Source organism: Triplophysa rosa, linkage group LG9 (genome assembly GCF_024868665.1).
Source record: "Triplophysa rosa linkage group LG9, Trosa_1v2, whole genome shotgun sequence".
NCBI lineage: Eukaryota > Metazoa > Chordata > Actinopteri > Cypriniformes > Nemacheilidae > Triplophysa > Triplophysa rosa.
The window spans coordinates 26,055,779-26,083,635 of record NC_079898.1 but is presented as its reverse complement, the minus strand read 5'-3'; the positions used below and the strand labels follow the sequence as shown (position 1 = coordinate 26,083,635).

General features: G+C 38.7%; 1 protein-coding gene across 1 annotated transcript in view; it reads right to left on the bottom strand.

Moving 5' to 3' along the window:
• The window catches only part of mertka (c-mer proto-oncogene tyrosine kinase a), a 28,833-nt gene extending 1,270 nt beyond the window's left edge, over window positions 1-27,563 (bottom strand). Inside the window, exons 1-17 of the mRNA XM_057342270.1 lie at window positions 27,277-27,563; window positions 24,659-24,983; window positions 23,733-23,833; window positions 23,473-23,643; window positions 17,460-17,546; window positions 17,192-17,307; window positions 16,817-16,994; window positions 12,228-12,373; window positions 6,060-6,195; window positions 4,361-4,502; window positions 2,294-2,382; window positions 2,102-2,197; window positions 1,950-2,030; window positions 1,620-1,712; window positions 1,001-1,119; window positions 688-797; window positions 141-300 (exon numbers count right to left, since the gene is read on the bottom strand). Coding sequence (XP_057198253.1) covers window positions 141-300; window positions 688-797; window positions 1,001-1,119; window positions 1,620-1,712; window positions 1,950-2,030; window positions 2,102-2,197; window positions 2,294-2,382; window positions 4,361-4,502; window positions 6,060-6,195; window positions 12,228-12,373; window positions 16,817-16,994; window positions 17,192-17,307; window positions 17,460-17,546; window positions 23,473-23,643; window positions 23,733-23,833; window positions 24,659-24,983; window positions 27,277-27,367 — 2,241 coding nt within the window. The 5' untranslated portion in view covers window positions 27,368-27,563. The remainder of the gene's footprint in view (window positions 1-140; window positions 301-687; window positions 798-1,000; window positions 1,120-1,619; window positions 1,713-1,949; window positions 2,031-2,101; window positions 2,198-2,293; window positions 2,383-4,360; window positions 4,503-6,059; window positions 6,196-12,227; window positions 12,374-16,816; window positions 16,995-17,191; window positions 17,308-17,459; window positions 17,547-23,472; window positions 23,644-23,732; window positions 23,834-24,658; window positions 24,984-27,276) is intronic.
• Between the last annotated feature and the right edge of the window lie 294 nt (window positions 27,564-27,857).

Here is a 27,857-nt window from a genome sequence, read left to right as displayed (position 1 = left end):
CCCGACTGTGCTTTTGAGGCTGAGAAGTTTGAGCAGATATTTCCTGTACAGATCAAAGTTGTGTTTGACGAGCAGGTGCCGGTGCGGTGAAACACACAGCGTCTCATGAGGAGAAAACACAACTGTAAAACACTTCTTACCACATCGCTTTTGACCGTGAACACTCGATCTGCCAGACTTTCCACCGCTATCCATTTGACAGGCATCTTAGCTATGCGGCCCTGCCTGTAATAGTCACCGCTGTAGATTTTCTTTGACAAGCCAAAGTCTGCAACGCACACGCTCATGTCGTCACGCAACCTGTAGGAAAAATGATAAACTGCTTAACGGCATACATGCTGTAGATTATCAATAGGGATTTAAAAGGTTCAAATCTTCAGTCAACCACATCCAAAACTCAATAAACATAGACATGAAACTCAGTTCTGACTTCTAAAAAAGACTTGCATTATTGTGCATGCTACTTAGTGCTGTTTTGACATTTGCTAGATTTATTAAAGGGGATGTGCAACGGTGTTTCATGCATTCTGACTTCTTCACACTGTTAAACGCGCTGGCTTCTCATGGTCAACGCGTCAAAAAACAAGCATTTCTGTGCGCGATACACTCTCCCAGCGTTCGTATAGGTTTCGGAAACTGAGTGACGGCCACTTTAAGTAGAAAGTAGAAGCGCAGAGGAGTGCGTACATGCAGTTGCGTGCCGCCAGGTCCCGGTGCAGAAAGTTTCTGTTGCTGAGATACTCCATTCCCAAAGCGATGTCGATCATAAACTTCAGCAGCACCTGTGTGGGGAGATACTGGAAAAAACAACATCCTCTCAGACCCAGAGTCTGTCACGTTTTGATTCATGCATGTGTTACCGGTCCTACTCGGTCCGGACGGGAGACGGGCGCTCTAGCGAGGAGGCTAAAGACCGCAGTCTCTAGCCTGGCCTCCGTTACACATGTATAAATCACAAATCATTTAAATGCTCTATTATTATTATTTATTGGCATCTTACCACAGGGTTTTCTCCGAGGCGAGACCGCAGCAGGAAGCTGTGCAGGTCTCCATGCTCCATAAAGGGAAGCACGACCATTGGTTTGGGAAAGTGTCCTGAGCCCACCTCCAAACAAACACCTAGAAAAATAAATCAACATTTTATGTTATTTTCTCTTTTTTTATTAGAATTCATTTTATTTTCTCTTTTTTTATTTTAAATCTTTTTATTTGATTTTATATTTCAAGCATACTGATGCTGATTGTCATTTATAGCATTGCTCTGTAACGTTTAAATATCAATGTTTATTGGTACAATAGCATTTAATGACTTTAATAAAAATGTTATAAGTGCTGCATCACAATTTGAACACCGTATAGCTTCTTACCTTATATGTTTAGGCATCATTTTTTCCCAAGACCATCGTCCTGTATTTGATATCACAGTGTATTTTTGCTGTATTCAGTTACTGTGCTGTCCAAATTATTTGTTCATTTTCCATTTTGCCCTTATTATCAGTGTGGCTACAGCATTCAAAATCAAATGTTCACTTATGCGAGCAGATGCATGTGTCACTCATTACTTTACTGTGCCATTGGTCGATGACAGCCATGCGACGGATGTGCAACAAGTTTCTTACCCAAGAGTCTGATGACATTAGGATGGCTGAAATCCTTCATACATGCGGCTTCGTTCAGAAACTCTTCAATCTCTCTCTGAGAGAAGTTATCCACTGAAATATTCAACGGTTTTGCTTAAACATTTCTCCGGCAGAATCAAATATTAACTGGTACTCTGTGACAAACATCCCGTCTTAAAAAATGATCCTAATTTTACTTATGATTTATGATGTTATATTGTCTTTGAGATATATAATGTGAACATTACATACTGCACAGTATGAACTTTGTATGAATCTAAAGTTGTTTATTTATTAAAAGCACATAAACAGCAATTCAAAACGACTCACGTTTCATGGTCTTCACTGCAACTTTTTCAGAGGTCCCACACGGCTGTCTCAGATGGCCCTCCATCACAGATCCAAACTCACCTGTGAGAGAAGATATCAGTATGAGTCTGAAAAGAGCTGAGACACAACACCAGACCAGACCGTCTCCTCACCTTCTCCAAGGACTTTGCCGATGGACAGCAGATTCCCCACGATCATCACATCCTGGAGTTTGGCTTGAAGTTCACTGCTGATGCCCAAACTGGCAACTAAGAGAGAAAATATCCTCTCAGGTCTGTAATACACTAAATCCCTGTTTTATAATAATGATAAATAAGGCTTTTAAAAAAGATTTCTTAACGTACGTGTGATTTCGATGGCCGAGCGGTTATAGGACCTCTGTGGTCTGTACTCAACAACTGGAGTAAGTTTGTCGTCGATTCCAAGCAAAGACCTGTAGAGGGCACCAATGACAATAGTTTAAACACACACAGACAGTAGAAAGGCAAAAAAAATGTATAATTCGACTTATAAAAGACCTATAAAGAAAAATCACAGATTAACTTCTCCGTTATTTCTCATAGACATCAATGAGATTCATGCTGCCTTGTGATAATGTGATAATTCCCACTTCAGCCCGAAGTAACGTCTGGATTTAGTAACATTAAAAGCATTTAGTAGCATTAAAACAAGTATCTGCTAACACCGTTCCATAAATTATTTCCGGGTTGAAGTTCCGAGAGCTCATGAAGAGTAAAGAGTAAATAGAAACTTTTTTAAGTCTCATTTGTGTCTTTTTCTCTCTGAGAATCTCACCAATGTGTCAAACTGAGCTCAGATCTGTCAAGTCTGCAATCAAAACTCAATATTATTGAAGATCTCAATATGAGCTCAAACATCTCTCATCAGATTGACCCAAATCCAGATTATTTCACCTCTACAATCTACACTCACTTTACACCATACTCTTCGTGGATTTTAACAACTGTCGTGTATGTCTTCTCTCAAGCCATTTTTGGAGAATCATCTGAGACTTGAGACCAGGCCCGGTTCTACGACGTCGCTTGAGGGTGCTAAGAAAAAAGCACCCTTAGATGAAATTATTAATAGCGTATATGTTCACTCATTTTGTAGTTCTCCGATTTATTTCTCTTACGATTATGTGCCGTGTCCGCTGTAAGTCAGTTATACACCCATTGTTTATATGGTTTTAAATCAATTTAAATGATTTTTGTACGAAAATTACTTTTTGGGTGTGTTGATTACTTTTTGCAGAACCATGGTTTTACTACAGTAACCGTTGGTTAACTATGTTTTTTTATTTCATGGTTAATTTTTGTAAGGGAGGCGATATATTTCTTGGTAATGTGCCATTGTTTACATTTTCAATGAATTTAACAGATTTTGTTCTTATTGTTACTAAATCTAGGTGATATATGGTAATATATGGATAATACCATGTTTGGTTTGGTGGTAATATTTTAAGATTGTTTATGATTACAGCCTATTTCCAGCATAATATATTTGAAGAGTTTGGTTCCAAAATGAGATAACTCAGTTTTTTAAATTTGTTCAAAAATCATGTTTTTTTTTATTGTGCATTCCAATTCATATCAATCAAACTGCAGTTGGTTTGTTTTGATTTGAGCCACAATAATTCAAAATATACAGCTAACTAACACAATAAAACATATTAAAACAGAGTTCTCGTTTTGGAACCCAACTCTTGATTTACATACTGTATTAGTGAGCACCCTCGCTATATTAAAAAGCACCCTCAGTGATTTGGTTCTGGAAGCTAAAGACCCTGAACAGTGAAACTTTACCAAAGCTCCCATCGCCCCACTTCATTCTACACAAGTCAGCTGGCGGCCGTAAAAGGTTTCTAAAGAGAAAGGAATCGGGGGGGGGTATGTTGATCTCTCTCACAAACAACTGGAGGTAATGTGAAGCTCTTTGCTCAGCACTCCTCTGGCCAAATGCCTTCGTAATTGTGTTCGACTAGAAGTCACGCTGTTTTCACAGAGCAAGCACCACAACTTCTGCTTCACTTCTCCTTCCACAAACCTTCAACTTCCTGTACCAAGTGCGCCGAGATAAAAAAGAAATAAATAAGACTGTGCTCCTCAGATTTGCTCTTGGAATAAATCAACGTCTACAAATCACTCAGAGGAATGAGATCAAATGGATTATGGTTAAAAAGGGGCATTCTTGGGGAACTGAAGGAAGAATGAAAAGTGTTTGTTCAAACAGAGCCTGACCTGAATGCGAGTTTGTTGAAACAATGCCTAAAGATCTACTTGACTAAACATCATGACTTCAGCGGAAAATTTATGGTTCAGAGGAGAAGCTGGAACATGTATTAAGACGGAAAAGGGAAACGTCTTGATTTGTATGTTTCCTCTGAGAACGAGAAATGGCAAAGAACTTACTTGAAATAAGATCCATTATGTAAACACACGACCCCAAACATCACGATGATCAGAAGACACACAGCACACACAACTCCAAGAACAATGTACGCCGAGTCTGGACGATTAGGAACCGGAGTGGAAGATGGAGAGTTAGGAGATTCTGAAAAACACGCACACATCATTACACAGATTTTCCATTGACTTCTTCAAACTGCGAATGATATTTTTATCCTTTAACCGTCAACTCTAATTGACTTTAATGAAAAACATGTGTGCGTTCTTTTAACCCGAGCTGATAATAAACGCTGTCATAAATGCAAAATACCTTTTGTATTAATATTGGTACTAATAACTATGTTGTGTGCTCTTTTAACGTTTTGCTGTTTTAATTTTGCTGTTAACGTTACTTTAGTCATTTCAGCATCCCAATAGCCTGAACCACTACAGCGGAACCACCCTTACATATTTGTATTATTTCTGATGAATGTATATTTCATATAATTGACTTTAATCATATCATGCGAGTATGTTTCCCAGGGGATGTAATTCAATTTAGTTTCCAAAACAACAATAATTCAACATGACGGCTTCCGGAGAGATTCGTTTCAACATCAGCATTTCATTAAAACTGATTCCGGTTGCTGCAATAGAGATGACATGGCAGGCAATACCAATAGACTAGTGATTCATTTACAAAGTTTGTCATTATTTTTGTCCAACTACAAGAAAATGAAATGTAAGGAAATTATAGCACTGTCCAGGGCCGCAGCCAGAATATACAGAACGGGGGGGGGGCATTTCGTTTTCATGGGGGGCATTCTTTTTATGTTAACAGATATTCACCAAAACAACAACCCGTATAGTATTAGAAAGAACCAAGCGCTGGAGATTGTGGTTAAAACATTGGTTAGGCTATTACGTGAGAGATGCTACATCAGTAATGAGTTCATTCATCTTTATTTTTCATTTGTAAGACAATGATCCATTAACTTGTGTTTCGTTGCTTCCGTCTTGAGTTTATCACACGCACACACCATAAAGAGCAAAGCAGCATTTGATGTTTGAAGTGGATTAAAATGACATCATTTGGATGCGAGACTTTTTCACAAACCACTCATTATCACTTTAGGCTTTGAAATGTTAGTGCGCACCGGAAGTGAAGCGCAGCGTCGCGTCCACAACTCAACAGGTGCATTCTGCGTGCGCGAACTCAAGTTCTAAGTCTTCTCTTGGTGCACGATGGGCCACTTTGAACTATTTTGCTTTTGTTGAAGAGCATGTGGGTTATGACTGTTTTTACTTTGGTAGATTTCTGTGAGTGACCTCTGAAGATCAGCGCATAGACAGGGAGGAAAGATAGAGGGTGGGTGCTGCTGAGCTGACTGTGGAATTAAATTCTAGAATGAACAAATGTTGATTTCGTTTGTTGGCGTTAGTGAGTTTATTATATTTAAAGTTACTGTTGCATAAATAGATGATTGTTTCTCTAAGATAAATACTTTCGGTTACGTTTGAGTATGTAAACTGTAAAATCCACCAAAGTTTGTTCAATGGGTGTGACTGGGGGGCTGGTTTAGTTGTTTGGGCCGGCACTGCCCCGCAATGCCCCCCCTTGGCGACGGACCTGTCAGTGGTTAACATTATGATGCAAAACATTTGAGTGTTTTTTATCAACGTACAAACTCAAGAGAAGTAGGATCTTATCATATGTTCTCACCTAATTCTGGTATGAAGAGCCAGAAGCGTGACTTTTTTGTCCCGCAGCCGGTCTGAGTGCAAGCCACGACCTCCACACTGTATGTGCTGTTAAACACCTGCAGAGCAACTGTGGCTTCTGTACTCATGCTGTGGATCTGAACACACACACACATAAACACGTACAGTAATTTTACATAAACCTCAGAACAATATCTTCACGGAGAAAGAAAGAAAGTCACACAAGTCTGGAACAACTACCACACAATTCAATTCAGCTTTGTTCACTTACTGCCAATAACTGTCAATATTTACTTCAAAATAAATCTGAGAGACATACATGTAGAAGATAAAAATCTTATACACTTGAATGAAACCAAGCTATAAATGTTCAACTTCTTTTCAATTAAAGATCTTGTGGTAAAACTATGAAATGGTGGTTGTAACATGGCAATATACAGTTGAATAAAATGTGACTCATGTTAAATCACGCTGAGAACAAAACTGTATCAGTGTAAAAACAAAACTGAAGAGAATGAGGAACCGAGGCTATTATTTTTCTTCATACAGTCGTGAGTGACACGCGGGCCAGAGGAGAGCTGCAGGTCAACACAAACACATGTGACACGCCGCTGCTCGTGGTTGTGTAACGCTGTCGTCAACACATCTGTTGTGTCTCAGACTGAGACACATCCGCTTCATCGACAATCGACCGTTTCATCTGTACTTCCTAAAATGAGAGTGACCCCTTCAAGGGCCCCTCAGAAGTGCACAGTTTAGTGCGTCACATCTCCTGCAGCGCATCTTAACTGCTCGAATGCCTCAGGTCAGGTATTAACACCGGCCAAAAACTAAAATCTGTTGAATTTCATTGATTTTCCAGGCCTGGAGTGATGGCTGTGGCCTGAACCCCCATTAGTATCCTTTATGAGCACATTAAACTATATTCCTCCAGCTGTCTGAAGATAGACTCTGATGTTTACGTTCTAATTTTCTTGCTTTACTGAAGACATTTTAACATATTTAAAGCACCATAACTTTCTGTGAAAAATCTGCCCCTCTCGCTCTCTCTATCTTGCCCTGACTCGCAAGCTTATAATAATGATTTATTCGAGTTGTCGGGTTAGATTCTGAGGGTTTCAATAGAAGTGCATAAAAGAAATCTGCAATTTTATGTTTGGCAAACGTTATGGGTTGTATCTTTAAATACTCATGTTTATTTAAACAAAATTGTAATGCTTGCCAGGCTTCGCAAGCAGCCAAGTATAAAATCTAAATCAAGGGGAGATTTTCAAACGTTAACCTCCAATGTGTTGAAAAGAATCAAGGGTACATTTACAAATGAAGAAAAATGTGTAGCGTGCCAAAAACTGAAATGATCTACAAAAAGTTTTACTTTAAACTTCTTATTGTGTCACACACTTTGCGAAGGCTGTCAAATCGCGATTATCGTAACCAGAATGAAAGTTTGTGTTTACATAATATATTTTTGTGTACTATGCATATTAGTTTTGTATTTATAAACGGGTCAAAGACGTTAAGGTGTCCCCATTAAAAGAAAAGTTCAAAAGTGATTTTATGTCCACAGAAAGCACATTAAATGCAAGTAAAATGTCTACTTTATGGTTTCAACTAAGTTTTCGGAGAATAAAATGTCAAAATTTGGTTGAAATGTTGTGTTACATCGTCATTCAGTGTAACACAATATTTATGTACAAATTCAAACAACATGCTTATTCTGACTTATTAAACTTATATAAAAGAATAAGGGAGCATATTACATTTCATTGTGCTTTAAATGAGTAAAAATTCTTATTGACAAAACCTAGGATAGTGGCAAATAAATTAAAAAAATTACAACTAATTAGCATTTGGGGTGGTAGTAATTAGTCTTTTAATATGTCATAAATTGATTTTTGTTGTAAATATGCCTGACGAGATTGTTACACTGAATGACATTTTAGTGGGCGTCTTCTGTAAACCAGGGAAAAATGTATGATATTTATTTTTTGCTCAGAATAACAAAAACAAAAATGCAATTATATTATATTTTTAACAACAACGATTTAAAGCGGTATTACATTTATTGTTTTTATGCTTAAACCCTTTTTCGTCTTTGACCCAAACACACAAACGTACACATGTGTATTTATTTATATTCACCAATAATTTAAATGATATATAAATGTGTATTCATTTTTTATTAAATATTTTTCTTAAGTACGTGCATGTATGCGTGTTATTTTTATAAATACAAAATTAATATGCACAGTACACAGACATTTATTATGTAAACACAACTCTTATTCTGGATATGATTCATCGCTTCTCACTTAAGAACCTTCAGTTTTTCTTTGTGCGCTTATTTCTCTCTCAAGTTGCTTTGGAACAATATATATTGTGATAAGAGTCATGCAAAGAAAACAAAAGAAAAAAGAAAACTAAACTCCAGCTCATCTATAACGATAAGTCACTTCTAGTTCTCTACAGCTCACATAATGACTTCCTGTTTCTCCAGGTCCTGAAATCTGTCAATCTCTTCCAACCACTGAAGCAAACTCCTGAGTTATACAGGTGTTTTGTCGAAGTCTGTTCCCCCTATGTTTCCTCCTATTAAGAGTTGTTCCTCATAGCGCCCGCTACGCAAACAGCGTGTAGAGGGCGGGCGAGTGCACGTTCCACTGGTGATTTTCAATTATTTGTTGGAAATACCAGATATTCTCATACCATGAATTATATATATATTCACATTTCCTGTTTTGTATGACTTCTAGCCATTCTTTGGTCTGTTCAGTTTGTTTTAAAATGTATTTTTGCAAAAACCACTTGTTCACATCAAAAACAACTATATCCAGATGGGTCGTTTGAAAAATCATTCCATCTTCATTTCATTGTACTTCAACGAATCACATTACCCCCCAAATGATCGTTACTGTAAATCTTCATGTTATGAGAAAAGGATTTTTGCATTCATGGCATGAACAGATGTTGTCGAGGCCGGTTACTCTGGAGCCGAGCTGGTTTGAAGGAGCCCAACAGGTGCGATCAGACTGGACCAGCTGTGATCAGACTCATTTCCAGTTACTGTTGTTTTCGAGCGGGATCACAGCGTGAGATCATGAATCCAGTCATGGCTATAGAATACACCAGCAGCCATTGAAGCGTCATCATAAACTTCAGGTCACTCGGCGGTGAGTCATGAGAGACAGACAAAAACAAACCATTTCTCTCCGACTGTCAACTTCCTGCTACTGGGACACAAACGGGAAGTGTGCCATTGTGTTTGTGCCAGGGGGAATAGATGGTTTAATTGGTCATGATTGCTCATTGGCCATTGACAAAGACCACACGGGGCATTCAGAGGTGATCAACAACAGGGCACAAGCTCAGTGGTTTAAACATGACTGTTTATTTGGTAACACTTAACAATAAGGTGCTATTAGTTAACATTAGTAAATGGATTAGCAGTATTAGCTAACAATGAATCATTTGGTTTTCAGCATTTATTAATCCTTGACAATGTCAATACGGTTATTCATGTTAGTTCATGGTGCATTAATTAATGTTAAAAGACACAAGGCTGGGCGATATATATCGCGATTCACGCTAATTAGACATGTCTAAATCGATTCTGAAATCGATTCGATGTTTTATGCACAGCTCTTCCGTGAACGGAAGTACAGCTCGATCTAAAATCACTACGAGATTGAGTCGTTTATAACGTGTATTTGAAAAAGCAACACTCGTCTATCATCATTACTATAAATATACTTTATTATCATGAAAATACCTAAAAAGGTTTGAAGAACAGCGATAGAATATGACCACAGGCATTTCCTGGAACTAATTGTTCTTCTTCTGTTTCCCATATTGGGAGTTCCTGCGCAAGAGCGCCCTCTGTCTTTCGGATGTGGCGTCATTTAACCGTAGTCATTGAGAAGCTGAGAGCATAATGCTGTGTTCTCACCAAACGTGAATTAAGCGTTTGGCGCGAGTAAATGACATACAAAGTCAATGCAAAGACGCGCATAGATGCGAACTCGCGGCAGGCTGTGCGAATGACGCGAATCGGGCGGCGCGTTTGAGGCGTTCTTCCGCGCAAGTTGAAAATTTTCAACTCGAGCTATGAATTCGCGCGAAGAATTTTCGCGTCATTCACGCGAAAATAACGAACTTTTCCCGCGAGTAATAAAGAGCGTGGAACGCGATTGCTCGCGTTTGGTGTGAACACAGTATAAGAATCCTACAACATATCGCCCAGTCCTATAATAATATATTAGTAAATCCTGAAATGAACATGAATTCATATGAATAAATGCTGTAGAAGAATTGTTCACTGTTAGTTCATGTTAGCTAATGCATTAACTAATTGTTATTACACAGCTCGCTGGAATGCTCGTTTCTGATTGGCCAGTCACGACATTTACAGGTACATTATTCCCAGATAACAACCGCTCAAAACTAATGACACACAATAACCCGGATGTAAATCAGGTTAAATACATTAAATCAGGTAAAATTCGGTTAAAGGGGTCATATGACACGGCTAAAACTAACATTGTCGTTTGTTTTAGATGTAATGCAATGTGTATGCATGATTTAAGGTTCAAAAACGCTGTATTTTCCAAATAGCGTGCATGTTTGTATCTCCTCTTTGCCCCGCCTCTATGAAACGCGTGGCCAGTTAACCAGTGCGTAGTGATTGGTGGAATACTGCAAGCGTGTGAGGGAAATGTGACGCCTCTTACCATATTTGGAACATCAGGTTCCTATTCAATTGTACTGACAGGTACACCCACCTTACTTGCGTATACATTTGGGCGGTCTTAGTCAAATCAGACCACCAGCTGATGTAGATTTGTGGGGGTGTGGTTACACGAGGCGTTTCAGGCAGGTCTGGGTGAGCATTCGCTTTTAGATAGAACGCATCTTTTGTTCCCACACTTTCATTTGTGCAATTATACGTGTCTAACACATGCATGGGCAACTTATAACACACCAAACACACAGAAAAAACACGTGTTCACGCCATATGACCCCTTTAAGATGAGCTAATAAAATATTTCAAAATCCCCTTTCATGTCCAGTTTGTTTCTCATGTGGCAAGTAGCCGTGTAATAAGCGGGATAATGCACAAGCAGCCGGCTGTTATTGCGAAATAAGCCCCTTCAGTGTGATACAAGACTGATCACACTGTCGGGGCTTATTATTCTATAAATAGCACATTATTGTAAAGTGTTACCATTTATTTTTTATTCCGATATATTATATTTGCGAACAATCTATCATCCTTAGACAATACAAATCAAAATTACAGTATAATAATAATATTATTTGCATTCATAGATATGACAATCTGAAGTGTAGTTTAGCTCTCAAACAGGGAGTCATCTTCTCACACGCTCTTCAGATACGACATAGTGAAGAACAGCTGTTCCATTAGCACAATGTTGTTGTGTTCTCATCTTTTCAATTCATTCTTTCCTACCAAGGAGACTCTAGTCTTTGCGTTACGTCAATTCTTAAATGAATGCAAACTGTGCTTCATGAACACTTGAAAACAAGCATCTCGCCAAACTTGCCAGCTGCTTCCAGTGGGTGATATTAGCATGTTTTTAAATCGTGCTTGCAAACCAGCCCTGGGGTTTTTAAAAACGTTTGATTTACATGTAAATGAAGAGGGTTTGGCCAGAAAATCATGACGATCCCATCGTGGCGCAATGTTTTAGTAAATTCTTTGCACAACAAGTTTTGCTGGTAAACGTGCAGCTCCAAACCAGCGTAACCTGCCGGGACTTTCATGTGATTTACACATCAATGAAATATACAACAGGTCAGGAAAAGCTTTCCCGCATGCACACACAAAAAAACACATCTGCCCTGGAGATGTCAGAGATCTCAAACTGTGCTCGGATTTGCCAGGACACCAGAAATCCAGAGATTTCAATACAAACTCAAACATTTCTCATCAAATTCTTCCAAGATCAAATCATTTCAGCTATGCTATCCTCAATATCTACTCGTATGGTGCGTTCACAACTTACATGTTGATACTTCAAACATCACAGACAACGTTGAGATTCCAAAGATTTTCAGCATATCCTTAAATAAAAGATGATTTTCACCTCGATCGAAGGTTTGTCATTGATGTTTCATTGATTATTGCAATCAATAATAACTCAACACTAACCTTATTGGTTTGCGTCCCGTGTTTGATGGTGATGTCATATCCCTGCAAGACGCCATTCAGCTTGTCTGGGGGCGGAGCTTCCCATCGAATCTTCAACATGGAATTGTTCACTTGAACAGTCAAATTTTGTGGGGCCTCTGACGGGACTGAAAACAAGCAGAAAATGTCATCGTTAGATGATGTGTGTATTATCTGAGAGGCCCCTAAAATTCTCATTGAAGCAGACGTACATTTGTGTCGTACTTCATTTACAATTTTCTTCTCCATTTATATTACAGGGAAAGTTCACCCAAAAATGAACATTCGAAACCTGTATGGCTTTCTTTCTTCCGCAGAACACAAAAGAAGATATTTTGAAGAATGTTGATAACCGAACAGCGATGGCAGCCATTGACTTCTATTGTATGGTCACAAAATCAACGCAAGTGAATGGTCAAGTGAATGGTTGTTCGGTCAACCACATTTTTCAAAATATCTTCTCTTGTGCTATGCGGAAGAAAGGAAGTCATATAGGTTTGACATGACAAGAGGGTGAATAAACAATGACAGATTTTTTTTGGTTGAACTATCAATTTAATTTGTACATGTATTGATTTCTCATTTTCTATTACTGTGCTGTATGGAGTTATATTGCGGACTATATTAAAAAGGAATTGCAAACTGCATTTGCAAATGCGTTTTCTATTTGTTCGTGTCAAAATTGTGACATAATTCAAACGCAAATGCAAACCGTTTTCATTTGCATTTACGCGAACGTACAATGTCTGCCAAATTTCAAAAGGAAAAGCAAAGTCTATTTGCAAATGAATTACCCGTGTCTTACGAGTTACGACCCTGCCAAATTTAAATCGCAATAGCAATTCCCCATATGCCATTTCACTTCCTCTGGTGTCGCGTATTAAGCCTGCCAAAACTCAAATGAAATCGCAAATCCCTTTGCATTTGCGTTTCCTCCGACTTGTACAGAAACCTGTCAATCAATGGCGGGGGTGGGCTTATTCAATGGGGTGTGTTTGTATCGGGAAGTGACGTCATTCACCGTCGCAGTGGTGGCTGTCAGTCCAACACTAAGGTGACACCGGTTGTGGCTAAAAGGGTTTCAGCTACAGCTAAAAGCCAAAATAACAATAATGGAACAAATGAGGATCAGATGCAAAGTTTCATATAGAGAAAATCTTTACAATGAATCACAATTGCGGTACTTAACAAGTATAATTTACAGAAGTTCAACGGGCTCGATAAACAGATGAACACAAACAGTGGTCTGGTGATCTCAATGAGCTACCAATAAAAGTCATATTGAAGCCGTGTGGATTCAACATAATTACTTGAATTTCTCAGGTTGGTGCATCAGCTGATGGGCTCATTTACTGCACATGTTGTTGAAAAGGCTGTTCGGAAATTAAATTTTAAATACAGCAACAACTCCATCCAGTAATTTGTAGATGACAGCTACTTCTGTCCAGCAAACTCACTAAAACACTGGAGCACAAGTTTGTCTTTGTCTCACTATGTTATGATACACAAATAAAGAGATGTAGAATTCACGTACTTTTGTAATTTATTATTAACTTGTTATACTGTATGCATAATGAACAACAATGATAATGCAGGATGCTGTTTATTCATACAAAGTGAACATGTTTTGTTATGGTTTACAACACGTATTAATCATGATGCAAAATACGGTCACAGTGTTGTCAAGAAATGTCATGTCCTCGCTTTGACTTCGGAGTACTGTGAAAACGAATATCATAAACAAACATGTGTAGAGGAATGTTGCAGAAGGTGATGATTATCCATCCTGCACCGAAGTTTCACATGCTACGTGATGCCGCTCTGAGCCCAGAGTTCCAGCGCGAGTTATTTCCAAACAAAAAAACTGAAAACTGCACTGTTGTAACTTCACTCCTCATGTGTTTAGCTGTATCACATGTATGTATCTACTTAAGTTCCAGTCGACGGTGAATGACGTCACTTCCCGATACAAACACGCCCCGTTGAATAAGCCCACCCCCGCCATTGATTGACAGGTTTCTGTACAAGTCGGAGGAAACGCAAATGCAAAGGAATTTGCGATTTCATTTGAGTTTTGGCAGGCTTAATACGTGACACCAGAGGAAGTTAAATAGCATATGGGGAATTGCTATTGCGATTTAAATTTGGCAGGGTCGTAACTCGTAAGACACAGGTAATTCATTTGCAAATAGACTTTGCTTTTCCTTTTGAAATTTGGCAGACATTGTACGTTCGTGTAAATGCAAATGCAAACGGTTTGCAATTGCGTTTGAATTATGTCACAATTTTGACACGACAAATAGAAAACGCATTTTCAAATGCAGTTTGCAATTCCTTTTTAATATAGTCCGCAGTATAACTCCATAGTGCTGTATTGTCTTTACAAGTAGATATAGGGGTCTCCAATGGTCTCCAGCTCAAGGCTTTTAATAACATCACAGGACAATTTTGTGAAGCTGTAAATTTTCACAGATTTTGTATCTGTTTTAAGTCTCATTATTTAATAAACTCTTGTTCTATATTATTTGTCTCTAGCTCTGTTTCGACATTGTGCTTGAGTAGAAGTGATAACTCAATGGAGGTAACTATCTTTCACTAACGAACAAAGTCATTTTCCTGGCAGGGAGAGATCTAGTGAGACCTAGTGCAAGAACTAGTATAGACGGTTTCATCGGACGCGCGCGCACCTGACCCCCAGTTAACTTCCTGTTTGTCATGGCTCTGCTTCATTTAGTCATGTTCTTTTTGGTCCTGTAGCAGAGTCATGACAAAGCCTTTGGTTATGTGTGGAGAGAAACATATTATTGTCAATATGTTGACAATATTTGACAATAATATACGTTCTCTCCAGTGTCTCGTCTCTGTTCCCGCCATCTCATTTCCTCGTTATCTTTCCCTGAGTGTTTAATTACCCACACCTGCCCTGTGTTAATTATCCCTCGTTTGTCTTTCCTTTATATACCCTCTTGTTTCTTTGTCTTGTGTTGGTGGATTGCTTGTACGTTCTATGTAGTTCTGGCTGTTCGTGATGTTACCTTGTCTATTGGATTCCCTTGTCTTATGTCGTGCATGTCATTTAGTCTTAATTGTTTGATGAATTGTTTTGTTTTATCCTGTTTCTTTGTTTTATCCCCAGCGTGGGAAGTTTTGTTTTAAAGTTCACCTTAGTTCTTTTGGCTTTTTCCCCATCGTGGGTTTTTTATTTTATAATGAAGTATTGTGTGTTCGCTACTGCTGCCTGCGCTTGGGTTCTTCTCCTGCCACAGTTCGTGACACTGTTTGTGTTTGGCTAGTGTCTAATAATATAACCAGTGTTGGGTGTAACTAGTTACTAAGTAATTAGTTACTGTAATTTAATTACGTAAAGTAAGGGATTACTCTTATTTTTTCTGTAATTTAATTACAGTTACTTTTGATGTAATTAAACTAAATACTTTGTGTAATATATGTGTGTGCAATAGTGGAATTGACATCAAAATTCAAAGTCTAACTTTAAAATCTGTGCTTTAATGTGTCCTTCTCACATTTGTAATACTTTGGTCAGTTAATAAGAGTACTTTATGTAGTTTAATATTATTTATTTGAATGAATTAAAAGAGCCATTTCATGTCTATCCTTGAATCACTTAACTAATCAAGGTTGATGTAGGATATAGAAAGTAATGAGTAATAAGTAACTAAATACTTTTTGGAGAGAGTAATTTGTACAGTAATCTAATTACACTATTGAATATGTAATTAGTAACTAGTAATTAATTACTTTTTGAGAGTAACTTACCCAACACTGAATATTATTATAACTATTTATATTTAATTTAATTTACGTTAATATTAATTTATTTTATTACTTTACTGTATGATAATAGTATTAAATAAACGATTTGTAGAATTGTGTTGTGTGTTCATTTTATTAAATAAACAATTTGTTGAATGGGTCCAGTAGTTCGGTCGCATTTAAAGAAACCGTATGGTACACTGACATCTAGTGGCTGAGCTTGGTATCGCAGTCTAAATTCAAAATATTGGAGAGACAAGTTTAGCCAAGTAAGGGTTCTTATCAGATATAATCTACAGGCACTCTATTGTTTGTGAATGTGTTCCGGAAGTTAAGGTGGGGTCACAAAAGTGCGAATGCGCAGTAACGTTTCTTTATGTTGTTACAATGAAACCGTCTATACTTGATCTAAACCTTGCCTCCGTAGGATGTAACATTTTTAGCGACGCCATATTTGGATCACCACCCAGGAACTACTGAATTTAAACCGCAGCCTTCAGATCATAATAACATAAGCTATAAGGCTTATCAGACACTGAAAAATCTGCAACAATTCTTTTAGGAATACTGAGGAAATCCTTTGAAGACACACCCAGTAGGAAAGCATTTTCTAACTACCAGGTCACTCCCATTCCCATTTGGCATCTGGACATGAAACGCATAATAACATGCTGCAGGAATTCCTCTAGTTCAGCTTACAGTGATCGTTCACCCCCAAAAATAAAAATTCAATACAATCAAAACTTGTATATGACTGGAAGGCATTTTTTCATCGTGAGATCTGTGAGGACACTCACCACCCTCTGTGGTGTTGCTTTGGACCCAGGCGCTGGGCGGGGAGGATCCGATCTCGTTGGTGCAGGACACGCTCATGTTGTACCAGGTCATGGCCTTGAGATTGTTGACTTCGTACTGGAACGGAGGAACAGCTATGCTGTGAGCGCTAGTGGGGTTTCCCAACTCAAGCTCTCGAATCTGAAACACATGATGGATGTCAATTACTGAGAATATATCATAACAATGATCATTACTTTCATAAACAAATCAAATTACTTAACAAAATGACTTCACATCTTCAGTCGGAAGTTAAAAAATGTTCAGTCTATTTCATTTTAAACAGTCAAGTTATCATACATTGAAGTAAGAAGGGCATCTTTTAAAGGTCATTTTACCGTGATGCTGCAGGTGCTGAGCGGAGAGAAGCCATCATGTCCCGGCGTCCAGCTCAACAACAGTTTGTTTGCCTCACGTTTTACTACAGTGACCTTTGACACTCTGTCAGGAAGCACTGAAAAACATTCATCGTGGATGTGAAACTACACGAGGCTTTCAGAACCCTGAGAAAACATTCACTCTCAGATTCGACACCCATCTGGTGTGGTATGGATGTGGTATCGGTTTATTTATGTTTTACTGTATGTCGTGCCGATATTGCTTTACCTTTAATATTGACGTGAGCCTCTCTGGAAACCGTCAGACCTTTTTCATTATGAGCTTCACAGCTGTACTGCGTGGGAGCATCGACACCTGCAGAAAATACGCAAAGTGCAAGTTCAATTTGATTTATATAGCTCTTTTTACAATGTTGCATTGTTTCAAAGCTGCTTTACAGGAAGAAAACAAAACAAAACGAAACACAGAAAATGGTAGAATCCAGTACAGTACATGGTATACAAAGAGTAAGATCATTCTAATAAAGCAATGTTTATGATATTTACAGAACCCTGAGCTAATCTAATACCAGCAGTCTCCTGGTGAGCAAGCCAACACGGCCCAGTGGTGAGGAACTAAAACTCCAATGATGAATAAATAGAGAAAACAAAACCTCGGGAGAAACCAGTCTCAGCCGGGAGGGCCAGTCCTCCTCTCGACGCGTCACAGCTGCACTCGGTGACTTTGATTAAAAGTTACTGAGTAAATGTTTCTGATTATTAGTTGTGATTTAATATTTGTTTGAAGCGGTTTAAGTCTGATTTTGCTCAGACCGATATCAAACTGATAAAAAAACACTTTCTTGTTTTCCAGTTTCATATGGAGAGACGACATACTGCAAAGTAGCAGACAAAAACGCACAAAATTTCTCATGATCTTAAAAACCTTTGATATGAAAGTGATCAATATCGTCGTCTCTTTTTAATATAGAGAAAGAAAAGCTTTGCATCACTTCTGCAGTCCAATCACATGCAGCGCTGTCACCTTCAGTATGTCACACAGTACAAAGTATTTCAGTGCCACTCGATGCCAACACCCCAGTCCCACTCCGACACCAGCCCAAACATAATATCCCTTTTGTGTAAGCGCATTTCTGCCCTCGTCCTGCTCAAACTCACAAAGGACGCATTGCCTCCTTCAACGAAGCGGACAGGAAGCTGTTTGTTTGGTTGTTTAGATGTTTGCTGGTGTCAAATGTGTCCATCGGTGACTGTCAGCGGGAGAGATTGCACCTGTTTTTAAAATCAATGTGACAGAACCATCCCAATGCAATCATTTCAATGATATACGCCATTATTCAACATTTGGAACTCTGCTAGGTTGAGGAAAAAACAGAAACTTTCCAATTTTCAGAAATGTCAATTCATGTGGTGAAACCAACTTTCCGGGCACAAAAAGTCCTTGAGACAACAAAAGACGACAAAAACAGCCTGTTTCTTGTGTTTGAAAGGAGAACATTCAATTGACCATTTTTTATGAACCATCCTTAATATTTTAGTAAGCTTCATTTTAAATAAACCACACCATCTGAAGGTAATTAGAAGTTAGTATGAAGGTTTCTGGAAGAATTTCCATATGGCTCATGACTTGGAAAGCAAACGGTTTTCTTGACGGCTATTTCAGGTTGACAGAAGCCCAGATAGGAAACTCACATCCAGAATGAAGTCACCACAAGACCCCGAACAAAGTCTCCCCAAACCATCACTTCATTACGGAGTACTTCATAAAACTAAAGGGGTGATTTTCAAGGCTAATTTAAGAAATGTTGGTTACAAATAGAAGGCTTGGACAGATGGGAAGGCTGCCAGGAGTTGGACAGATACACGACTGCACTACATTTCTGAAGCTAGCCTGTTATTTTGGGGTTTGGAGGACAGCCATTCTTCTGAATACACAACTAACAGAGCCTACTACAGCACTAAAAAGAGTCGGGGTATTACCATGATGCTTAGATATGTTACCATGGTAATTTGGTAAAAGAAGCATGGTATTGTTTTGAATGACCTTGCATGGAAATAATCTACATTAGTATTTACATTGAAGTATCATCTAAAACAACCATACAACAACATTCTAGAAACCTCTATTAAATCCTGGGACTTTTTATATTCCTACTATGGAAAGTAAATGGGGGCTATTCCTTTAAATCTTTTCCCTAAACTCCTTTTCCCAACATTTTATTACTATGTCTATTACTATATCTCTTCACAGCGATGCCACAGAAGAACCATTTTTTCTTACTTTTTATAGTCCATAGCAGGGGTTCCCAAAGTAGGGGTCACGACCTCCCGCAAGATGTTTTCCAGAAATCGTATTTTTTTAATTATTAGATATAGCGTATTTAATCAATAAGTGTAACAAAATATAAAAATATTAGTTACGTTAAAAGTAAAGCCAAAAACGGTACTTGTACGGCATCATGAGACATCATATTTTTAGGAGTGTTCTATAGTAAAAAAAAACATAAACTGATTTACTCATTTGTTCCCCACTTAAAAAACTATAGTAATTAAACAAGTGGCATGATTTTCTCTGAGGTTGCAAGAATGTAGGAGGCTGATTTAGATTATAATTAAATAAGAATATGGTATATACTAGGGATACACCGATACCAGTATCGGTATCGAGCCCGATACTAAGCTCATGTACTTGTAAAAATGCACCGATACCTCATGTGACAGAACTGACTGACATTTGTAGTGAAATCTGCTTTGAAAGTTTGTGAGAAGCACATCAAATTATTGATTTGGTTTTTCGTTTAAGGTGGAGTTGTTTGTCATTTTGAAGCTAAATATTGGAATTAAAAATGTTGGTACTCGTACTCGTACTAAAAAATGGTATCGGTGCATCCCGAGTACTATAGTATTGAATCATTTTCATGCAATGTAATTCAAAACAATTCCACGATTCTTGGTTCTGTAACTTATAAAGTCTTGCCCAAGACAGTATAGAGCCAGTCATTTGGTTACTGAAAGTCTGATTTACTCTGGCTGATGTTTCATAATAAGGTTTTCAAAGTCAGCATTTCAAACCATATTTTGAAACACACTGGCGAGTGGCCACATGAGAAACCGTCATTGCCAGCTCAAGCCAGTTCCTTCTGAATGGAAACACACATCACAGCATCCAGAGAGACACAGAGAGAGAAAGAAAGTGTTTGTATGTGCGCATTACATAACGCATCCATTGTGCAGAGAAGGACAACGTGAAGCTTACTGCGTGTTCATATTGTTTTATAACAATTCTGTTAAAAACACGATAAGAGAACCCAGAAGGAGACAAAAGAATGATAAGATAAGATGAAACGGGGCTTTTTATCTCTCACGTACATAAACCTAAAAGATAAAATCGAACAAAGTCTTATTGACAAAATCTTTAAGGTCTATTCCGAAAGTTTGTTAGTGTCCCCTCAGACTGGCTTGCAAGTAAAGACAATTTTTAGCGTTCACATTTGGTTCAAGCGTTAATTCTGTAACCTCGTTCTGCAGGTCTTTAAAAAATTAAAGATTAAACTTTGTATAACAAATGGGGAAGTAAAATGGTTAAAAACAGACGAGCCCTTTAAGTTCCGCAGTTCTTCAGACCATCTCTTGAGGTATTAGTGGATGATACCTGAAACCATCTCACTGACCCCAAGAGCCCATGATGTACCATTAACACAAATTTCATGTCTGAGACAAACACACAAATGGTTCCTGATAAGAAGAAGATTCTTGGCTGGGTGCTACACAGAAGCATTAAGCGGTGTAAGGTCTCGGCTCCAGTGAACCGGAGATTGATCCTCTCTCTCTCTCTCTCTCGCTCTCTGAATAAAGCTTTTGTGTTTAAATAATTTCTCTCAGTCTCTCTCCTCCTATAGAACCAGGTGTAAACAATGAACTTTACCAAACAAAACATTACAACGTTAACAAAAACTCCTGTTTTTACAACAGCTCGGGCTTAGTTGCCAAGGAACCAGGAGCTTAACCTCAGAAATATGGAGGAGCTTAACCTAAAATCTAGAGCTGCAGTGAAGAAATAGCCAAAGAGATTTTCAACAACACATTTCTACAGTACATTAGGTTTTGTTTTTCAGTGGAAAACTCACTGCCATGTTGTTGGTGTGTTATGGGTTTCTAGAGCATTGCTATGTGGTTGCTAAGGTGTTCTGTATGGTATTTAGCATGTTGCTATGCTACTTTGGGTTGATCGGAATTTTATTACTGGGCCGGATCACAACAGCTCATCCTCCAAGTCTCTGTTCTTCTGGTACACTCTTAAAAAAAAGGTGCTTCAAAAGGTCCTTCGATGCCATAGAAGAACCTTTTGGTTCCATAAAGAACCTTTAACCTCTGAAGAACCTTTCTGTTTGACAAAAGGTTCTTTGTGGCAAAAAAAGGTTCTTCAGATTATAAAAAGGTAAGAAAGAGATGCTTCTTTAAAGAACCTTTGACTGAATGGTTCTTTGTGGAACCAAAAATGGTTCTTCTGTGGCATCGCAGTGTATGGCTCAGTGAACGCCTCCTGCTTTCACACTTTTTTAAAGCCCTAACACTAGACCTTATCTACACAAATACGTTTTCATTTAAAAACGCTCTTCGTCCACACTAGTGTTTTAAACGTTCTTCGAGTGCTGGTTCCATCCAAGTACTGCGCACGAGCAAAACATAAGACATTGGAACCTACGTAATTTCTATCAGGCGATTAATTACTTTCCACAGCCTGCGTAACAGAATGAAATGTCTACCTCGTTCACACCACGGCCTTTTCAAATTCATCTGCTTCGGAGAGAGTTTCGAAAAGCTCAGTTTTTGTCTCAGTGTGGACAGGAGACCGAAACAGAGAGACAATAATATTGACACTTCCCCTAACAAAACAACACTCATGATGTTTATAATTAAAGGGATACTTCACCCAAAAATGAATGTTGAAGAATGTTGAAGAATGTTTATAACCAAACAGATCTTGCCCCCCCCATTGACTCCCAGAAAATGGGATCATAGGAGTCAATGGGGGGGCAAGATCTGTCTTCCAAATATCTTTCTCTGTGTTCATCAGAACAAAGAAATCTATACAGATTTTGAACAATTTGAAGGTGAGTAAATGATGACAGACTTTTTATTTTTGGGTGAACTGTCCCTTTAATGTCATGAATGTGACTGAAAAACCACTTAACCTGATTAAAGAGGAAAAGTGCTCGATGTAATCAGTGTTATCAGACACAATTACCAGAGTAAACTGTGTCCAGTTATCAGATGTTAAATCACACTTTTTACTTTGCATTTTGTTTCTCTATAGCTCAAAGTCCCGCTGTAAGCACGGCAGATTAACCACGACCTGATTTTTGTGGCTACGTGGAAGGTCTCTGACTTGAATAGATCAGAATTGTCACACAAAACTAACAACACAAGCATGGATCGAAAGTAACCCTGCATTTTTAGAGACACCCTTAAGGCTGAAGTATAGTTCCCTTTTTACGCGTACACGAGGGATAGCGTACAGTGCGCGTGACGCAAATTCCGTCATCAGAATAGTACGCGCATACCGCCGGAATTTTGGCGCTTCCTCAATATGCGCTCTTCAGCGGTCTTGTGTCCTCGTGTTCTCGCTCTACATCATCAATAACCGTCAAAGTCCGGTTCCAGTACTCAAGAACACAAGTACAGAGAACGCATGAAAGTACCCGGATGTGTTCTCGATATCAAGGATGCATCGTACGCATACGGAACCCGCTTGAAGTCCCAGAAGTCACTGCGGCGCATCCATCCAAATTCGTTCTTGCGAGGCTGCCTCGCAAGACCGGTCTCCACAAGAACACAAGTCCGTTCTTTGCGTTCTTGGAATTGAGAAACGGCCTCTGTTACGTCGCGTACAAAGTACGTGCAGGTCGCGCATTCCATTTCTTGCAGTAATTAGTTTAACCACCAGGTGGCAACCGTGTCCTGGGAGCATCGATTCAAGGTGCTAGAAGAAAACCTGAGCGGTATAGCCATATGTCGCAATGCGTCAATTCCCGTGTGTACGCATACGAGTCGAAAGCAGTGTACTTTGCAAGGCTGTGCGTTCGGCTGAGTGAACGTGTAAATAAAGAAGAATGCCACAGGCTTTGCGGTCCACTGTTTTATTTTGCACATTTACATAAACATTTTGAAGAGCTTTTGATACTCCTCTACAGAATAATAATCCTCAACGTCAAGAAATTTACAGAGAAACTGTGATCTACAATCAAATGCTGGCATGTAGCACAGAGATCTATCCTCACCTTCAATAGTGATGGTGCTGGATGATTCGTTGTATTCTGCGTATTTCTTGCCGTTCTTAAGCCACTTAATGATCACAGGGTTCGGAGGACCGACCGCCTCACAGGTGAGCGTGAAGGGAGTGTTTCTCATGGCGTTCACGTTACTCGGCTGTTTCGTGAAAGTCGGCAGACCTGGATTTGAGAGAGAACAGGCGAAATGTCTTACAAGCACACGAAAGCACACGTCTTAAATGTTGAAAGACTCGTCTGGTTGCACCTACCCTGTATCTCCAGAATCATGGGATTCGACTCGATGATCTTGTTACTGACACTGAGCCTGCAGTGATATTCTCCAGCGTCTGCTCTCTGGACATTTTTAATGCTGAAAGAAAACGTGAAACATATCAGTTTATGGTCTGAGACACGTTCTAGCTACTAATATTAATGTTTAGAGAACAGAGCCGATTCATTATATCAATGCACTTTTAGTCATAGCATTTCTAAATGCAAGAAATTTGCGGAAAAAAACTAACACTTGTACCGTAAAACAAGTACAACACAAGTGATATCAGCAATGCCATAGATATAAATAACTAGATGCCGCACTAGCATGTGTTTCTGTGGGACGCTATACGTAGGTCGTCCGCCATATTGGAACGGTGCGAGGCCGGTCTGTGTTGCCAAGTCTGCGGCTTTCCCATGGAATTGGGTTACTTTGTAACTGTCGCTCCGGTTTGTTCCATCCACAGGTTAGGAGTGGAAGGATTTAACAAATGTTAAGTTCTGTTATTTGGAGTAGGGACGTTAGGCTCGTGATGAAGGATTTCGTTTCACAGATCTGGAAACCATGCCAAGCCGGGTGACTGTATATGATTATGAATGAGGTATCTAGTTATTTACATCTATGAGCAATGCAGTCACAGCAAATTTCAGCAAACCAGAATTACAACAAAGCAACAGAAGCGAAATTGCAGAATGCATTTTAAATGACATTTCTTTAAATAAAACGTGGTCAAAAGGTTGTAGAAAAAGTGTCCCTTTAATCATATTTCTAGACAATTTAAATTTAAAATGTCTCTAAACACAACTGAATGTGCATTATTGACCAGACTGTTGGACGACTTCACAAGAACATCTGCAGACTGAGCAATATTACACACCAAAGCTAAAAAGTCTAGTTTGTTGTGGTGTAACAGAAATCTTTTACCTTAAGGTTGACAACAGTGTGACAGTGTGCTGCGTGTCCACCGCCGTCTGCATGCCATCAGGGATTTCCTTTCCGTTCTTAAACCACAGAATATACAGATCGTGGCTGCCAATATCGACGTCAATGGAGCAGTTCAATTTGACTTCTTTCCCCTCTGAAAGCTGGATAGAGCCCGTGGTCGGTTTGAAGCGAAGCCTCTGGATCTCCTCCTGGCTGAGATGTACACTGGGGGCTCGAACCGGCACCAACAGCGGTTCTGTTGCCTGCATCGGCCAGTAAGAACGTCCGTGTCTACCCCAATGAAATGAACCTCCCTGGACCACAGCTGTGAGGAAATCAAATGTTTTTGTTAAAGACGTTTAAAGCTGTAACTTTTTTAGGTGAAAATAAACCGTAGGCTATTGCAGTATTACCGTATTAGCACCTGATACACTCTTAAAAAACGGTGCTTCAAACGGTTTGTTGATGCCATAGGAGAACCTTTTGGTTCCATAAAGAACCTGTAACATCTGAAGAACCTTTCTGTTTCACGAAAGGTTCTTTGTGGCGAAAAAAGGTTTTTCAGATTATAAAAAGGCAAAAATTAAATGGTTCTTTAAAGAACTTTTGACTGAATGCATGGTTCTTCGCTGTGAAGAACCTTTTAAGCACCTTTATTTTTAAGAGTGTAGTCTTCTGTAGTTCCACAACAGCATTTTTTTTGCAAGGGAAATACTTCTACGATATATATAATAGAGATGTTCTACTGAGTCACTCAGCTTTGGCGTAACTTCAGAAACACATTGGAAAATCAATATCCTGTTCTCTAGGAGCGAAAGGAAATTCTTTCTCAGATTGAATCTGTTATCAAGGGAAGCAGATGAGGTGTTCTCATATTGAAAGAGCTTTTCAGCCCCTTCGTTGTGAATATAGAGTATATCTGCGTGGAAGTAAATAAAAAACATCAGTTGAGCACAAACATCTTGTGCTATGGACATTTAAACACAGAGTTCGCTGTAGAAAAGATTAACGTCACCAGATTCTGCAAAGCTGATGAGAACCCAACAAGCAACCAAGTCTCAATGCAGCGATAATTACATCTTAAAGGGGTCATATGACACGGCTAAAACAAACATTATGGTTTGTTTTAGATGTAATGCAATGTGTATACAGGATTTAAGGTTGAAAAACGCTGTATTTTCCACATACCGTGCATGTTTGTATCTCCTCTTTGCCCCGCCTCTCTGAAACGCGCTGATGTTTAACAAAGCTCATGGCTCTGAAAAGCGAGGTGTGCTGCGATTGGCCAGTTAACCAGTGCGTAGTGATTGGTGGAATACTGCAAGCGTGTGAGGGAAATGTAATGCCTCTGACCATATTTGGAACATCAGGTTCCTCTTCAATTGTACTGACAGGTACGCCCACCTTACTTGGTCAAATCAGACCACCAACTGACGTAGATTTGTGGGGGTGTGGCTACACGAGGCGTTTCAGACAGGTCTGGGTGAGCATTCGCTTTTACATAGAACGCATCTTTTGTTTCATTTCTGCAATTTTACATGTCTAATATATGCATGGGGAACTTATAACACACCAAAGACACAGAATAACGCGTGTTTGTGCCATGTGACCCCTTTAACACTAAACACTTCCAGGGCTTTATTCCAGGGCATGAGAGTCAAACAGGCTTTCATGTAGAAAGTCTATGTCTAATGTATAAACTAAATCAGTTTCTGTAGTAAAAACCACACAGCTTGCAGAATTACAACAGTATGTGTTAAACCACATGATTGCATTAAATATTGATTTAAAGACTTTTACTAAAGGGTGCCAGTGTTCTTAACTGTTACAGGTTAACAAGTTAAACCGCTGCGATATATTTTTTCTCTCACTGATCATCTTAACTCAAATTATTCGTTGTGTTAACAGCATTTTGTAAATGATTAATTTGTGTCTATTGATCAAGTCAGATCAAGTCAAGGTTATTTTTTGTTATGTCAGTTATATTTATAAACTTATATACGTGTGTATATATATATATATATATATACTTTAAATGTTCATCACGTGCACAGTCATAACACTGTACAGTATAATAATAAATGATGCGGTAAAATCCCTACTTTTTAAAGCAACTGGCCACATAAACTAAATGCAAAAATGCAAAAGTTTGCAATCCTTTAAACTAAAGTTTATTGAAAATATTCCCTGTTTAAACACATGCAAACAAAGCGCATAATAAAAATGTTTGCCTATGTTATAAATCAATCAAGTTGAGTAATGTTATGTTTAACCACTTTCTGTTAAAGATGTAGCAAATAACTAATCCAACAACAAGTATCGCTAAAGCAGAAAATGTTTTGTCCTGAAACTGAACTGCACGTAAAATCCTGCGCAGATTATTCGTACAGCATGAACAAATCCTGTTGAAAATATTATGGTATAAGATTAAAACACTGTAGTGTGTAGGAATATACAGTTTACTATACTGACTACTGCACTAGAGTATGTTTTCATGTGGTAAAATTCATGACGACTCATGCGAAATCTCGTGCTCAACAGTCTGAAAATAAATTTAATAGTTTTAGAAACATGCACAAAAGTTCTAACAACTGTATAAAAGAGTTCACGCATCTTACCAGATGTCATGCTGACTGACTGTGAAAACATTCCGAGGAGAAGCGGAGTTAAAAACCGCAACATTGCCGAGAACCCCAGAATAATCACCATAACTGCTTTACTTCTTTTCTTTTCTTTCTTTATTCTTCCAGCGAGACTCGTGTCGTGTAAATTCAGTCAGATGAATAGAATCCTAGAGTAGACCGTGTGCAGATGAAATAACATGTTTGCTCTTCTGTTTACGGAGTCGTTTAAAACTCACAGGAATGTGTTTCTCTCCCTCCGCTGTGACGAATGGCGCGCGTTCCCGATGAAAGAACGCGGCGCGCTTCCTTCGCGCTCTCGATGAAAGAATGCCGGTGACGTCACTGGGTGTTTGGGATGCGCGCGTTTCACTCATTCTTATAGATCATTGGTTTCACTACGATTTTAAATGTTTTTGAAAAAGCTTTCTTTGTCTTAATATTTATATATAACTTAATCGTTTTTTGTCTTATCACAATAAGTCTTGATTTAAATTTAGTAAATAAATATGTTATAAATAAGTGTAAATGCGGGATTGTTTTTAAAGACAGATGGGCGGCAATTATCTAAAAACAAA